General features: G+C 34.4%; 1 protein-coding gene across 1 annotated transcript; it reads left to right on the forward strand.

Moving 5' to 3' along the window:
* The first annotated feature begins 12,457 nt into the window (after positions 1 to 12,457).
* LOC145093981 (ras-related protein RABD2c-like) lies at positions 12,458 to 15,768 on the forward strand. The gene is made up of 8 exons (XM_079032234.1): positions 12,458 to 12,639; positions 13,591 to 13,663; positions 13,799 to 13,846; positions 13,939 to 13,986; positions 14,096 to 14,167; positions 14,387 to 14,542; positions 14,618 to 14,721; positions 15,424 to 15,768. Exons 1-8 carry the CDS (start codon positions 12,626 to 12,628, stop codon positions 15,515 to 15,517), a joined length of 609 nt encoding a protein of 202 aa, XP_078888360.1. The 5' UTR covers positions 12,458 to 12,625; the 3' UTR covers positions 15,518 to 15,768.
* Positions 15,769 to 18,025: the final 2,257 nt, after the last annotated feature.

An 18,025-nucleotide genomic window follows, 5' to 3' on the forward strand; every position in this document is an offset into this window, starting at 1 on the left:
CAAGAGCTCGGTCTTCTACTTAACCACCACAATACGCCTTGCTATACTACGCCCCATGGATTGAGTTGGAAAAATCAACAAAGTAGTAGGCTAAGCAGGTCAAAAATTCCCTAATCGCTTGCATTCTCGAAACCCATGCAAAAAGTAAAACCAAACAATGTGTATGATCCCAAATTCCTGCAAATAACAACAAGAACCTTCCCGACAAGTGAAATGGTATCATCGAAAATAAAACTAAAAATAAAAACTAACTAAACTAAAAACAAATAACGAATAATCAAATAAACTAAATTAATTAAAAGCCGTTCCCCGGCAACGGCGCCAAAAACTTGATGTGCACGGAAGTACCCACTAATTTTAATATTTATAACCTAAAAAACTTAGACTAACTATGCACTTATAGGCAGTGTACCTAGTCAGATTACAGTATAGCTTAGGTCAGTCGAGTGTCGATCACAAGGAATGGTGGTAAATTAATTTAAAATATTTGATTATAGGTTACAGGACACACGAAAGGAATAAAGAAATGGTTATTGAATCTCAAACGGACAATTAATTAACAAATCTCGATAAACTAACAGGAAAGCAAATCTCTTCAGGTACTTTGGTTTAGATAAATTACACCTAAAAAGCATAGACAATTGCATACACAAATTTATTTATTCATGTTCACCGATTCCTAAAATGATTAGATTCGCGTTCACTATTACTAATCCTTTAGCAAACAAGTCAATTCAAACAGTGATCAGTTGATTAAACTAACATGCTTCCTAGTGTTCAGTTCGTATCGAGCAAGACTTGTAATAATAGTTAATCAAATTCGTCGTTCAATTAAGCTCTTGTTGATGGTCATCAAACAAGGCTCACACATTAACTTACTTATTTCCAAGTTAATCCTAGTTTCGCATTCGCTATTTCTAGACTTATAATCTTGATGGTCATCAAAGTCATAAGACACAAGCAATCAAGCAGATGTTCATACAACTTAATTTACTTGACAATTAACAACAAATAATTATCATTAACACATAAGGATCTTTTAACAAGCTTGGCAAGATAAATTAAACATAAACAAACAATTCAATATAGCAATCAGTCTAATAATTAAGGTTTCATTCAATCATAAACAAAAAGTAAAAGGTTTTTACACCTAAATCAGAAACTAAACACATAATAGTATCACAATGGAATGCTAAACATGGTCACGTTAACAACCCATATGATAACCGACATGTATCCGCTCTCCAATCCTTCTGATCTCCGCTCCCTTTAGCTTAACGGCCTTCCGGCCGCCTTCTAGACCCTCAAAACAGCTTAACAGAAGTTAATTATCAACTAAATTAGGTTAGAAGTCGAATCCCCCCTCTGGTTAGCTGATAATCGCTTTTTATAACCCTTGGAACCGACTTACGTACGTTGGGCGTAAGTCGGATTACGCTCGGCGTACTGAGAATTTTATCGCGAAGAGGTTATCCAGATGCAAGCCGTTACGCTGGGCGTAACCATATACTACGTTGGGCGTAAGTCGTCTTTGGCCATTACCTTAAGCATACTTAGCAATTACATTGGGCGTAATTGCCTCTTCCAGCATTTTTCTTTCTTTTAGCTTCTAAGCCCTAATTCCGCTCCAGTCTTTTCTTTTGCACTATATTGACAACTAATAGCTGCAAATCATAATTTAAAGCATTGTAAGTACTTTTAGTTCTAAAAGAGAATAATAAAGGCTAAAATATTAAGATATAATGTATAAAAATATACATAAAAATACACATATCAATATAATAAAGGCATCAATGAAGATATAACAGAGGAATCAATGAATTTTTCAATCTCATATACCCAGTGCCCCATATCATCACATAAAATTCCATGAAGGTTAAACCTTTTTAAAAAGGCTAACCAGTTTATACCCTCTTGCTGAACCAGGGTGACTTTCAACTACTTCTAGACAACAGGCATTCACTCAATCCAGGAGGAGGAGAGACACCACGTGCAAGGGGTAAAAGAAGGACAAGGTCAGCAAAGTTGTGCGTGACACTTCTTCTAACAAAATGATCACAATCACTCATACACCTTAAAAGAGGGACAACTAACACCCTTGCATAAGGAACAAGATCAGTGCCTAATCCTTGAACAAGCAGACTCATTAGCATCCATGCTCCTTGTCTAGCATTCACAGATGCCATGTCACCTAACATAGGGATTACGTTTTCAATTACTGAGCCCATGATGTTGACTGTCATTGACTTTGCCATTGATGTGATGCATCTTGAAGCAGATAGTCTCACAGCAACATGAGAATGGCGAACACAAGTGAAAATGCATGGGAGGAGTGTCATTAGTTAGGGGCGTAATGTCTCATCTGATACTACCTCTCCTCCACCTGATCTCTTTCCAGGAAGCTTAAAGTACAACGGCGAACTGTGTAAAACCAATTTCAATCAGTAAAAGAATAAAGTGACTCATCAACACACACATATACACATATAGATAGACTAAGAGGTATCTAGTTCATAAAATTACATTTTTAATAGGAAAAGGCCATGAAATAAGAACAAAAAATGAAAAGGTTTTACTCTAAAACCAATTATGGCCCCTGATTCTTAAAAAAAATAATAATAACCATGAATAAGAACCAATTATGGCCCCTGATTGGGATAGCTCTTCCTCCCTTTGAGCTTGTTGCTTAGCCAATATCTGAAGGTGTGGAAGGTGCAACTCCTCACCAGGTTTGTGTTGAGGAACACTCAAGATAAGAGCAGCTAGATCCCAGGTGGCAACTTTTGATGTAATACGGATGCCTTTTGATGTACAATTTATAAATAAGAAAATACAAATACTTTTAAAATATTTTTCCATTTAAATAAAGAACAAATTTATCGACTTCCTAATATAGAATGTATGAAAATTAATAAACAAATAATGAAATATTACATGGTTTTCACATATGTTGCTCGAAAAATCTAGATTTTGTTCGAGTCATATACAAAAAATATTTTACAGGAATTTTATATAATAATTTATTAACCCAAAAAAATAATATATGCATTATTTCTACGAGTAGTGCAGTACAACACATCAAAGTATACAATTTTTTTTTTACTATTTTGCCCCTGAGGCCTTGACAGTTCAGTGTTGTTGTCATGTTCATCGTTTATGAATTCACAAACACCATAAACTGTTAGTTTGATTTACAAGATGCAGCACAATGAATTCACAAACAACAACAATAAAGAGAGAGAGTGAGTGAGAGAGAGAGAGAGAGAGAGAAAGAAAAATCATACAATAAAAGCTAGTATGATAGCAATTGCAAATTTAGTGCCACCAATACCATCCAAAAAACCAATAGTAGTAGCAAGAGCAGTCACAGTTGCTGAATGTGATGATGGCATGCCACCAGATCCCACAAGCTGCTCAATATCCCATTCCTTTTCTTTATAACAAATGATAAGGTTAAATGTGGCAAGCATCAAAATCAGAGTTTTGGGAAAAAAAGTTGGACTGCCAGTGCAATTTGGCAAGCATGGACCATTTCTGTTACTTACCTTAGATTAAATTTGGCAAGCATCAAAATTAGAGTTTTGGAAAATACTATGTGTATCATTATGTACCTATGGTGGCAAGGAAGAGCAACATATGTGATTGTTGGATTGGCCTTACATATGGGGCATAATGTATCATCCCCCTCAGAACCTGAAGACTTGTCCTTTGAAAATGGACGAAAAAGACTTTTCATTAAAGATGAATGGAGAATAGGAAGTAGCAGCAACAACATTTCCTGCAAATGCATAACAATGGGCATGTAAGTACTTCATTTATACAAAAGAGGGAAGATTGGTAAAATTTCATCCATGAAGCAAAATAAGTGGATAATGGAATTGAAATCCATGAGTTTATGGAAATGGAATGGAATTGAATTCCAACATAATTCAGTTCTTTAGTCATTTGCAACCAAACACTGGAAATGGAATGTAATTGAATTCCAATTCCAACTAACCAATATTCATAAGAACGAAAATTACTGAGAATTCATTCCACGATATGGAACCAGTGATTCTTTTGTGAAACATTTCACGATTTCCATCTCTTCCATCACTAATCTCTATTATGATTAATGATTTAGAATGTTTAACAACTCAATCTGATCTCTGATGCTGTTTCTATGAAGATATACCTGAATGCTTTCGCAAAAAGGATGAGAGACTTCTCCAACATGAATCAATGGGTGTGTGTTGTTTGCTCTGCATTTATGAACCTAGAACCCTATATTTTAGGGGAATGAATTAAAACCCAATATACATATATATCAAATCACGCAACATGAAACAATTGAAAAACTAAAATTGCTCTTTAGCTTTAATTTTATAATTAGGATAATGACAATTTACCTGGGAATACAAATGAAGACGAACAATCACCAGCCATCATCTCCTGACAACCCCTTGACAACCTTCGAACGCCACCTCACACCCTCACCTGCAAATCGAAAAAAAAAATAAGAAGGGAGAACAAGGGTTGTGATCGAACCAGAGGAAGAAAGAGGAAGAATATGCACATCTTTTCTTTCTTCTTTTTTCTTTTCGCTCTCAAACTTTGGCTGTAAATAGGAAAGCGCGAGAGATATTGAGAGAATAGACACAAGAGAGACAAAGATATTGATTCAGGTACGGTTGAGAGGTAAGAACATATAATCATTTGAAGAAGAAGGAATTTGTATGCGTGAGGGTAGGGACGAGGAAAACTTGTTTCCTATGAGATCCAGAGCACAAAAGCCCTAGTTCTTCCAATTTTGGGATGACGTGTCTTTAACGTCTCAGAGGGAGAAAATGGTGGATAAAAGAGGATAGTCGACATCGTTGACCACTGTATGGCTGCCAAGCTCCAAAAATACGAAAGGGAGGAAGAGTTACAACCACATAATGAGGTCTAGGGTTTACAGAGAAAAGGAGAAGCAGATAATGAAGGTTGTCGGCTGGTGGAGAGGATGAGTTCGTTATTCCTTCCCGAACAACAACAAATTGATCAGAGAACAAAACCGAGGTCTAGGGTTTACATGGAAACCCTAAAAGATGGATGAAACGCGGGGTTTTTAATTTTTTAGGATTTCATTCCCCCCTGCTATTAAAGGATGGAACGCGCGTTCCGTTAAAATTTATAAAGCGGCATCCTTAGATGACACACATGTTCCCTCCGTGTTTTTTTTTTGTTTAGACACTAATTTAAACGAACGCAATAATGCGTGACTTAAATCCTTAATTTTTTTGAATAGATGACACTCTTTTAATGTCACTCTTTTTCGGGTAACATAAATCAATGAGTGTCGTGGTTTGCGCGTCGTAAAAGGGTCTTTTTCTTGTAGTGACACGCCATCCTTTTGGAGTTGGGCGATGTGTTTCTTGTTGATGTGCCCAAGACAACAATGCCATGGGCATGACTTGTCTAAAATATTAGAAGAGTCAATATTATACACATTTTTCCTAATTTATTCACACAAACAATGGTCTCATGCACACCATCACAAGGATAAGCTTTAAAAATAAACGCACCATTAAAATATATTGAAATAGCACCATCATTATTATCAAAACCATAATGACATCCTTGTCTAAATAAAGCATGAAAATACATAACGTTTTGATCCATTTATGGCGAATAACAATTTTCCAAATCAACCTTAACACTATAAAACATAAGCTCATAAGCCCCAATCTTGGTAACAACCAATCTTTGCCTATTTCCCATGATCATGTTTAGCTCCTCATGCTCGATCTCTTCACTTTTCTTTAGTCCCTGCATATATGAACAAATGTGTAAACCACATATTGTATCAAGAAACCAATAATTAGAAATACAAGTGTTATTAAATTGAATAGAATACGTACCAAAAAAAGAGCCCAGTGCTTTCCCCTTGGCCTATTTCACTTCCTGCAAGTACTTAGGGAAGCTACTTCTCCAATGACCCGTTTGGCTTTTGGACATAATAAAAACACACGACCTATTTTGGATCAACAACATGGGGAGTATTGAAGTTGGCATTTCCTTTGGATCCACTAGACTCTCCATAATGGGCCTTCCCTTTCCATTTAGATTGAGAAGGGGCCTTTCTCTTATTTCCTCCGCTTAGTTGGATGGCCATGATAGGGGCAGTTGCAGAACTATTGGAATGAGAATTTTTCATTCCCGTCTCAGCCGTTTGCGACAGATTATGAAGCTCAATCAATGTGGTCTCAGTATTGTTCAAATGATAAGTTAAAATGAACTGATCATAACTGCAAGACAGAGAACTGAGGACCATGTCAATGTCAAGGTCCTTGTCAAATTTCATGTTGATCTTTTCTAGCCTTTCCATGTGCCTTTTGCATTTTCTGCACATGAGCGCACATACATTCCCCTTCTTGCAACTTGCACGCCATAAGACACTTGACCACTTCATAATGCTCTTGTCTCACCTTTTTATGAAACATTTGAGACAAGGTCGTGTTAAGCTCATATGGCCAATAATCCTCATAAGTTTTTTGGAGCTCAGGTGCCATGGTTGCAATTATAATGCAAGAGACCTTGGTGGCATCATCCACGTGTTGATCATAATCAGCAAGCTCCTCAGGAGTAGCAGTTTCTTTGTTAATTTCTAGAACTAGAGTAGTGAGAACATACTCTTTGTTCTTGTACTGAAGCATCATCTTCATATTTCTCATCACGTCCATGTAGTTTGGACTGACAAGCTTGTCCTTAACCACACACGCCCAACTAACGACTCATAAAGATTGATGTGTGTTTTCATGGATTAACATACATTTTCACATTTTCCTAAAGTAACTAGAGTGTGATTTAAAAAAAAGGTTCTATTACTTTATATCATTATACTTTTAATGAGATTATGTCTTATCGAACCCGTTCTGCTAACAACCCTCCACCACATAGGAGAGTGGTGGGTGAAAATGACACTCATTCAACAGTCATTTTATAGGTTGTTTCCTTATACCCTCTCTATAGCATGGCTTCGTAAATGAGGCGTACTAGCAATTCGAATGATTCATATTATACATATAGTATTAAACATTTAATACATAAGTATAGGGGTGTATTTTAAATATTTTAAAAAACAAGGTTTAGAAACTAATTATTTAAACATTTTAATTTATTAACAATTTAAACCAATTATTTATTTTAATATTAATTTTTTAATCAATCAAATAATTAAATGTAATTAAAATCATTAAACTAATTCACAAATTCAAGATTTAGGAAATCAGATTACCAAGTTAAATATTCAAATTTTATACAATTAAAATAATATTAACTAATTTGTTTTGTTAAATTCTACTAATAACGATTTTGTCAAACCCCACGTCGTGGCTGCGACAGAATAACGATTTTGTCAAACTCCAAATTTGTTTTGTTAAATTCTACTAATGCGCTTTCAATTGTTAGACAACCTAATATTTTGATACCAGTAATGGGTTTAACATGTAATAATGTAGAAAAATTCCTTATATTCTTAAGGGTACATGCAACCTAATAGATATATGTCATAACACTATTGAAGCAAAATACTATTGAATAACAAAACTTTAAACCCTAGTAAAAATTGAAATACATAAAAGGTTACATACCTCTGATTTGTTATTATAAACAAATCCTTTGATTCCAAAAATATCAATATGAAAGTCTATTTGAAAACAAGCTCCAATTGTATGCGAGCCTCTAATGGTTCACACCCACAACACAAGAACCCTAGAAAGATTAGGAGAAAGGAGCATATTTTCGGATTTGGTATAGAGAATAGAGTGGCCGAAAATTCCAAGGTATCATACCCTATTTATAGATGATTAGGAAACATCTAGAAACCCTAATTTGAACATAAAATAATATTATTTCAAAGAAGGCATTTATCTAGTTCGTTGATTATCTAAATGGAGGCTTCCAGAAACCCTAATAGGGTCTCCTATAACCGTCCATAGGAAGAAGGTTCTGGGACCTCTCCTCTGCTCAACTTTTGAACAACTACAAATTTAGTCGTTCAACCTTTAATTAATTATAATTAACCCATAATTAATTGCAAATTAATTCTAATTAAGTCTAAATTAATTATAACTATTTCTAATTAATATATTAATAATTCATTTATTTATATCTCCTATAATCAATCTAAGCAATTTCTTGGTTACGAGGGCAACCCAAAAAGAACTTTACTTTTATTCATCAACATTGTACCAATTTAGTTAAGACCTTAGACACCTTAATCCAACAACCTTGAATCTCTTAGTTGCAAGTGGTGCTTGACCATGCACCATCTCTTTCTTCCTCCGTCGGACCTCTACTATGGACTTTAGGATCATATTCTCGATCTGCATTGGAAACACCCACCCTTCTCAAATGGGATCAAAAATGCGACTTGCGACATGGTCTCCACTATGTTCATCAGACCAACAAAAAAATCATATCTCGAATATCCCTTCATTGTAAAACAAAAACAATTCACAGCGAATTGGACTTTGTCTCCTCGGGGGCAGAAACTGGTGTGTAAAACACTTTCCCTCTCTTTTATCTAGCGACTGATAACAATCTGATATCTTCTTTCTCGAACATGGGAGGCTAACATATGTAACCCTATAGCAACAAATGAAAACATAAGTCATTAGTCGACCATCCTGACAAGGGTTGCAATCTTCATGTCGATCATTAGAATTGTCTCCTTCTTGAATTCCACTACTTAAATTGGTCTGAACCATTCAAACCCAATTCACCATGGCCACTTAGGCCCAGATAAATACTATAATCATTCTTATTTCACCTTACTATAGGCAAACAACCGATAGAGACGAAGACAAACTACAAACAAACCCAGTTTCATACCATGCTATCTACCATCTACCAACTCCTTACTAACCTTTTGACTCTTTATGATCCCCGTACGGATCTTGTGCTTCTGGTAGTACGAACCCATATTACCTTCCATACTTATCCGCACTCGTCCCAAGAATTACCCTAAAGTTTCAAAGTCACTACACTCGACTATTGCTAGGTTTACTAACACACACCTATATGATCAAAATAGTTACAAGTTAATATTCATAGACTCTTATTTTAGGATTTTTTTTCCAACTACGCTCTCGTACTACTAGAAGTCTCTACTAACATTAATGGCCGCCTTCTTTATTCAAGCTATATATAACCCAAGATTAGATAAACAGCTGAATAAATGATTCCACCCTAAGTGCACAGCCAAACAAGGAGCATGAAATAAGGCTAAATCAAGCATTCTAAGGCTATAGAATCCTAGTCATACAACTCTAAGCATACACTTAGAAACTAACAATGTCAACATAAACTTCAATTAACACATAACAAGGAATTCCCATGCTACAAGACATATTAAATATTAGGCAATTATAATACGCGATTCTTGAAAGATGCTTAGCCTACTTACCAACATGCATTTCTAACAGAACACATATCAACATATATATATATATATATATATATATATATATATATATATATATATATATATATAAACAAGTATGGATATTTCAGGAGATCACTTTCCTTCGAGCTTCGGTTGACTGTACACATCACATATCTTTTCCCTTTTTATTAAATTCTTTTTTCGAAAACATTTGTAAAAATTCTCATGTCCTAGTTTAAGTTTGGAATCACACAAGTGTTCATCCAAATCCCTCAAAACAAGGCTTTCATTCCAACTTGTAACGCCCCAATTTTCATAATAAATTTTTAATTTTTAATTGAAGATAACTACCCAATTTCATGAAGCTAATATCAAGATAAAATCATTTGCTCATAAAACATACTCCAAAATCTTGGTTATAAAGAAAACATCGCGGAATCTCAAATCATAAAATTGTTGATGTATGTGTACAATCACATTTTTGCCTTCTCACAATCCGAAGAAGTATATGAAAACATTTACTCCACAAATATAAGCATAAAGCTTAACGAGTTCTCCAAAATATCACATACAACACATAATATCCAACATAATAATAACGAGTATGTTTCAACTAACCGGTGTGTTTCAACCTAACGGTATGTTTCAACCCAACGACCAGTTTCAACCCAACAATCATGTAAACATACACGCAACAAGCATAACCCTACTAGTCTAGTTAAGCATACAATCATGACATAGCAATTGTCTTAAGTAATACATTGAGGAGACTCGCCTCAACGAAATCCATAAATCACTATTGTACGCGGATAAATGTAAAGGCCGATCTCACAAACAACCTAGACATTAAATAAAGGTCAAACCTCTAAGCAACCAAGATCTAAACTTTAAGCCTGTAAAATGACTAAACGTACCATAAATCTTGCATGAATTAATATGATTGCACAAGGTCCTAACTTTCCAAGTCCAAAAGGTCTAGAGAGCATTCCAAGGTACTTAAAACGTGTTGGAGTTCTCTCAACTCCATTGACATAAGAAAAATGGACCAAAAAGTGAAAATACAAGAATTAACTAATTCTAATGAACTAAAGAGCAACGTATGAACTTTATACTCACAAAGGTTCAAAAATTAAGTGACTTTGTTGAATCTAAACTTGGAACTACCTTTCTTGTAACAAGGGAAATCTTCTTGATCTTCAAGCTTCACCAAAATGGAAGAAATAAGCTCTTAAATCACCAAAATGCTCAAGAATAAGAGGGAGAGGGTTAGTGTTTCTTTGGAGGCTGAGAATGACATCTCCTAGGATTTTGTGATCTTTAAATAGGCCTAATTCTCGAGAAAAGGCCATTAGCCCACAGGCAGGATGCATCGCGTCCTATTAAGTATGTCCCGTGTCGTTCAGTATTTCTAGTATTGCAGATTCCAGAGAATTAAGCATTTAATCTTCTAACTTTGGTTCATACTTCTACCTAGGGATGGGTATGAGATGGAACCGGTACCGTTACCGATTTCTAGAAAACCGAATTTGATCGAAAACCAATCTCGAATACCGAACTGAATTAACATTACCGATACCGATATTGTGAATGGTACCAGTTTTCGGTACTAGTACTGGTACCGACAGTACCGAATCTCAAATTTCATGATTTTGGAGTACCGAGTATCATCACATGTTTTTAAATTCGGTACGGGATTAAGATTTGGTACAAACTGCTCATCATTACTTCTACCTTTCCTTGGACTTTGAAACCACCATTAAAATAATAGAAAAACACAACTGGAACCAGGGTGTTACATCAAAACCCTGCCTAAAGCTTAAATCCCTCAAAGTTTGACCAAAAGTCAAACTAGTCAAAAAGTCAATGGTCAACGTGTAGTGACCCATCTTATGGCTGTGTCGCTAACACTAAAAGATAAAACAGTCGCGATTGGCCATCACGACTTGTGTCGTGACACCTTAAGGTTCGCGTCGCTAATTTCGGTCAAAACAATAAATTTTCACCAAGCTCTTAATCTCTTAAGTCCAAAGCCTAAAACTTCAAATCTGAACCTCATAAAGATTATAATGGATAAAGTTTCCAACTTTATCCAAATCGAATGCTCAATCTTTCACAAACTCTAACTCTAACTCAAAATGAGTTCCAAAATGACTTGATTCCTTGCATGGATCCAAAGGAGTCCCAAACATGCATTCAAAAGGCCTTGGAAATGTTTAGAGGTCGATTAATGACAAGTCTAATGTTCCAAAGTTCTCCAAACTCCAAAAGCTTCTAGCATAAGGGACTAAAGAGACCAAGAACACATCTATATTTTAGATCTTAACATGAAAACACCTAAAGCAAGGATCTTGTTCACCTACATAGGTCCATAAACAATGTGGAAGGTTTGATCTTCTTTGAAATGGACTCATCACTGCATCAAATGACACCAGATGCTACTTTTCTTCACCAACAATCCACTGAAGGCTCAAGATCTCCCAAAACATTCAAAAAGGGGGTAAGGCTTTACTATACGAGGATGGAGGTTGAAAGATAGATCAAACCCTAAAAATTTTGGTTCCTTAAATAGGGTCTAAAATCCAAGACCTAGGGGTTTGGGCCCTGGCGTCCACGCATCGTAACTCACCCCAACATCGTGTCGCTACTTATGACAAAACCTATATCTCGCGTCAATGATTCCACCCCCCCCCCCCCCAAAAAAAAATAAATTCGAGAATAACCCGTTTGCGACGAAATTTGTAACACGTGTCTACCTTGGTATATGTGGTGTCATTTTGTTTTTTCTGATTTTAGGAATTCTTTTGTAAATTTATTTTATGTAACTTTTTATATAGTTGCTACATGTTTGTTAAATACTCGATATATATTTTACACATGCAACCTATCATTCGTCAAATACGTTGTCGTGGCCGCAAAAACTAAGTTAATAACCGTACTAAGTTATAAACCTAAAAAAAAAAAAAAAAAATCATGTTTTATTTCCTTAACATAATAACTTTACTCCATTCACGTGCGGATATAAATAGACCTCGATCTTCTTTACCAAATGTCTTTTGCTTCGTTCATTTTCCTTTACGTGTCCCCCAAATCTCTCTCTCTCATAGCAGCTTGGCCCCCGGCGGTGATCCACAAGATTCGGTGGTGTTTTTTCCATCACAAAACCTCATCTTCTTCCTGTAGATTCTCATATATTTCACCCGATCATAATCCACAGCCATGACTCCTGAGTAGTAAGTTCTTCGCCTTGCATCAGTTTCAAATCTTTTTACCGATTGAGTCTTCTTTTAGTATGACCAATTCTTCTTCTTTTTTCATAATAGCCTACATAATTCTTCAATCAGGCGATTTATGTAATTGGATCGTGGTTTATAGATTTGATTTAGATGATTAAATTATGATATATGAGAGATGGATAAAGTTAGGGTTTTGAGTTTTTGACGTTTGATTGCTGTTGGATCGGGTTTGATCGTATATAATTTGTATACATATCGAGACGCGAGAGGGTAGATCACATAAGATCGACCTTAAAGAGCTTGTAGAGCATTATACAATCGATCTCATAATCTGCTACTCAAGAAAGGAGTATCAGATCAGGTGAGTTCGTAGTGTGTCAGATGGAGTATTAGGAGATAGATTCCAAGCCTTTTCTGCTCGAAATTGAGAGTTTGATGTTTGGTGCAAAATTTCTACCATAGGCTTTGGTCTTTTCTATCTGATGCAATAAGATTTTAATTGACCTAGCTTTGTTCTATAGCATAAAGCATTGAATGCTTGCTGTTTGCACTTGTCATTAAGGATCAATATATCCTTTTACCAGTGTTTTAGTCATTATAGAGAACAAACAACCTTGCTTTTGGTTTTGTTGCTTGTACAAGGTTAAGATTTGATAAGTTAGTTAGCGGTTTTTTCTTTAGAAAGTTTATTAAGAGATTAAGATCCAATTGAGAATCTTATTACTCAAGTCTTTTGTGGATGTGCCATTTAGCAGCTCTCAGTAGGCTACACATAGAGTATTCTAGTCATTATTTTATCATGTGTTACAATTTGATGCAAAATCTCAACCAGTGTGATTCAAGATATTTTGTTCTGTTTTTTTTTCTCAGACACTATTGGAACCATATCATTCTGTTGATTTTAATATCTAAATTATTATTTATTTACCACCATCATTATCTTTGCAGTGACTACCTATTCAAGCTTTTGCTTATTGGAGATTCTGGTGTAGGAAAGTCATGTCTACTCTTGAGGTTTGCTGTAAGTGCCTTCAATCTTATACACAATTCATCTTATTTAATCTACAAATGTTTATATTACTTCTTTTGAGATATCCCTTCAATCTCTTGATTTTCTTACCTTTTTTTTTTTTTTTTTTTTTTAAATTTGTTATAGGATGATTCTTACTTGGACAGTTACATAAGCACCATTGGAGTTGATTTTGTAAGTAAACATTCCTACAAGTTAATTTATATAACCTGAATACAAATCTTGAAATTCAGTTTAACCTTTTTTTTTCTTAAATTTTCTGATAGAAAATCCGCACTGTGGAGCAAGATGGCAAGACTATTAAGCTTCAAATAGTAAGTTCATGTCATGTTTTTATCTCTAATTTAAATTACACAGAATCTTCTTTCTTTGATTTGTGATTATACTTTTTCTTTTTTTTTTTTTTTTTTTACTAATGTGTAGTGGGACACTGCGGGGCAAGAACGTTTTAGGACAATCACAAGCAGCTACTACCGAGGGGCACATGGCATCATAGTGAGTGAACTTCTTGAATTACCTATTTTGCCCCTTGTGACATTATCATCTTTGCAAATTACTATTTGGTATTGACTTGAATCTATAAGCTAGTGTTAGTATCATGGAATGTAATGACTCATTCCATCCAACTAATTTCTTTATTTTGTCTATAATGAAGGGTATTTTAGACATTTGACAAAGTGATATATGATTTTTTTTTTGTTGTTATGTGATCAGGTGGTTTATGATGTGACAGATCAAGAGAGTTTTAATAATGTGAAACAATGGCTGAGTGAAATTGATCGTTATGCAAGTGAGAATGTGAACAAGATTCTTGTTGGAAACAAATGTGATCTTGTTGCAAATAAAGTTGTTTCAACTGAAACAGCCAAGGTATAAATTTTTCTAAATTGTATGTATAATTAATTTAATTACCAAATTTATATTGTTTATATTTTATATTTTCAGGCATTTGCTGATGAAATCGGAATTCCTTTCTTGGAAACAAGTGCAAAAGATTCCACCAATGTGGAACAGGCTTTCATGGCCATGACTGCTTCCATCAAAGACAGGTACTCAATCATTTATAAATTTCCAAAAAATTATAAATCTGTTTTTGTAATGAAGTGGATTTTTTACATGCATAAATTGGTATAAAAAAATTATAACAAGTTAAAAGTTGGCTTTATAAATTTGTAAGAAATTCAACTTTGTTGCATAAATTGGTGAAAAATAAGTCCAATGATCAAGTCATGAACACTTTCCAACACTAAACCCTAAAGGCGTGTTTGGTTTGCGGATTCCAACGGAATTGGAATTTGAGATTCCATTCAATGGTTGCCAAATAGACTTAATTTATTTTCATTCTTTCTTTTTTATTAAAGACCAAAATGCTCTTATTATATACATATATACTCTTGAGATAAATAGAAATATATTATTGAATTCCATTCCGGCTAACCAAATTTTCCGATTCCGATTCCAATTCCAATCTTGAATTTACCTATTTACCAACCATTAATTTTCAAGCCCTCCTCAAGAGTTCTTTACCTAACAAATCTTGGAGGGCATTTTAGACATTTACCATATGACAAAAACACTTTAGCACAAACACAATTTTCTTCCACAAATGGGAGTAGCACTCAAACTACAATTTTTCTAGGGCATTCTTGATGAGAACAAGGAGGGCATTCTCGTCTTTTGTCCTATGTCCATGTCAAATGCAGTTTAACTTGTTTTGTACTGTATTTTAAAGATTTGATGTATGGATGCAGGATGGCGAGTCAACCCTCATTGAATGCATCAAAGCCACCAACGGTCAACATTCGTGGTCAACCCGTCTCACAGAGCAGTGGATGCTGCTCTTAGTGTGATTGCTTGTATTTGGATGGATGACGTGGAAAAAAAATGTAAAAGTATCGTTTGTGTTAGCCATGAATTCTTTTTTTTTTTTTTACTTTGTTGGGATTGTATAAAAGTCAAGAATTCTTTAGTTTAATGTTTTTAGTGGTTTGTTTGGTATGTCCAAAAAAAACACAAATTTGTTGTCATCGATTTATGTGTTTGATCAGATACTATTTCGAATTTGTTAAAATCGTGGTTTAAAGTTTTTATTTTTATTTTTTCATTGTTTATACTTTATATGCAATTAAATATATTTGAAGTCGATTTTACTTAAATCAAGTCTTATTCAAGAAATTTACCATTTTGCTAAGGCAGCCATTATTAACTTGTTGGTTTGTCAAATGTTGGTATGTATTATAGCAATTAAATGAAAACCAGAACTTTTTTTTCTTCTTTGTGGTCAAGAGGAAAAATCTCTAGTGAATTAAATATATTAAAGACAAAAATAAAAGAACAAAAAGGACACTTGAAAAGCAAAGTTTAAGGCTAAGGATATGGGGAATGGGACTCGTTAGGATGCATCACCCCCTGGCTTTAGCTTGCGTCAAGGGGCTCACTATGCATTTGACTAGGCATTTATCCCTCTTTTAACCAAATATTTTTAAAACTCAACCTTTTTTAATATAAAAAAAGTCTCATTTTTACAATAATAATAATAATAAATAAAATCAAATTTTCTTTATCCCTCTTTTAACCAAATATTTTTAAAACTCAACCTTTTTTAATATAAAAAAAGTCTCATTTTTACAATAATAATAATAATAAATAAAATCAAATTTTCAAAATTTTTTCTAACCACTATAAATAAACAATTAAACCTCAACATTTCACCACACATAAATACCATTCTTTCTCTAAAAAAAATTTCTCAATTCTCCAAATACATGTCTTTATCTAGCCAAACCAAAACCCCAAAGAAGAAACAAAACAAAAAAAAAACTTCAAACCCCGGCAACACATCTTCACCAAACATTGTTATCGATTTTCTCTCGATCAACTCATCCATTCACCCGCTAGTTACTATTATCTGCTCCACAATTGTATCCATTTTATCCATACTTTTCTCAATTCCAATCTCAACCCATACCATTTTTCCAACCCCAACCCCAAACAATTTTCCTATCACAACCATACCCGATCCATGTCCCGAACTTGATCTGCTTGAGTCGGTTCAAGAAACTCAATTCAATGGATAATGAGTGTCGCTTTACTAGTCAAGTATACCTAAAATGGAGGACTGTAAATAAAAATTCAATGGAGTTCAATGACATCTACATGAATGTGACTTGCAAGCCGCAAAGCGGTGCAAATGAGGTGAATGTCATAGCAAAAGCTCGTCAAATTTATAAGGCAAAAGTCGATAGAGCTTTTGCGAATGACGCGTTTTGGGAAGGTGTGAAGAATAAACCAAAATGGCTTGCTCTTAAAAGTGCTGATGATTTTGCGAGTATGTCCAAACGAAGTTAAACTTCCGAGACAACCCATAGTCAGTCTTCTTATGTGCATATGTCGGATTGAACTGAACAATGACGATCCATATGAAGTGTCAACTTGTCCTATGGGACAAGATAAAGCAAAAAAGAAAGTTAAAAGGTGTTCAAAGTCCATCGAGTAAAATGGAGGCGACGAGGAACGAGCATCAACAGTTGGACAATAAGCTTGAAAAATATTTGGAAGTGGGAACGGAAAGAGAAAGGAATCATGTGCTAAAGTTTTTTTTTTCAAAAATGAAGCAAAGTTGTCCGAAAAGAATCATCGGAATGTGGCAAATACAAAGGCGGAGATTGCAAAACAATATAATTTGGATAAGTAGTAGGATTTATGTCTTAAATCTAGTTTTAAATTATGTTTTAGGTTGTGTTTTAAATTTTAAAGTCATGTTTTAATTTATTAAGCCGTATTTTAAGTTTTAATTTATTGTAACCTTTTTATTTAATATTAAATGTTTGCGTTTTATAAAAATATAATTTGTTTAAGGTTAAAAAATCAAAAATAAATCTAATGTACTAGAGGTACTATCACTCCTTATGAAATGTTAAAGAAAACATGTCAGTGAGTGACAACAAAAAAATGATATGGCAGCATAAAAAATGTTACCATGAAGCCGAACTTTAGAACGTAGGAAGATGAGAGATATAGGAAAAATCATACAACTAAAGCTAAGTACAAAAAAAAAGTCTTAACAATGCTCAAAATATTTTCCTTCCAACAATCTGATTCCATAAATATTGTCCAGGGGAACCTCCTCGACTTCCTTTTTCATTTTCCACTAAGATATTTGGAGAAGATGAATCTCGAAACTATTATCTTAGGGATAAGGGTAGATTTTTTGCTTTTTTTTTTTCAACCATTTGGAAGCCATGATTATCAACACCATTGGTGGATAGCTCAATTGGATTTGAACTAGATATAAGAACCACATGGATGGGACAAATAGTGCGGCTATGGCCAAAAACTTCGCAATGGTCACAT

Source organism: Lactuca serriola, chromosome 3 (assembly GCF_051521515.1).
Source record: "Lactuca serriola cultivar US96UC23 chromosome 3, Lser_US96UC23_V15, whole genome shotgun sequence".
Classification (NCBI taxonomy): Eukaryota; Viridiplantae; Streptophyta; class Magnoliopsida; order Asterales; family Asteraceae; genus Lactuca; species Lactuca serriola.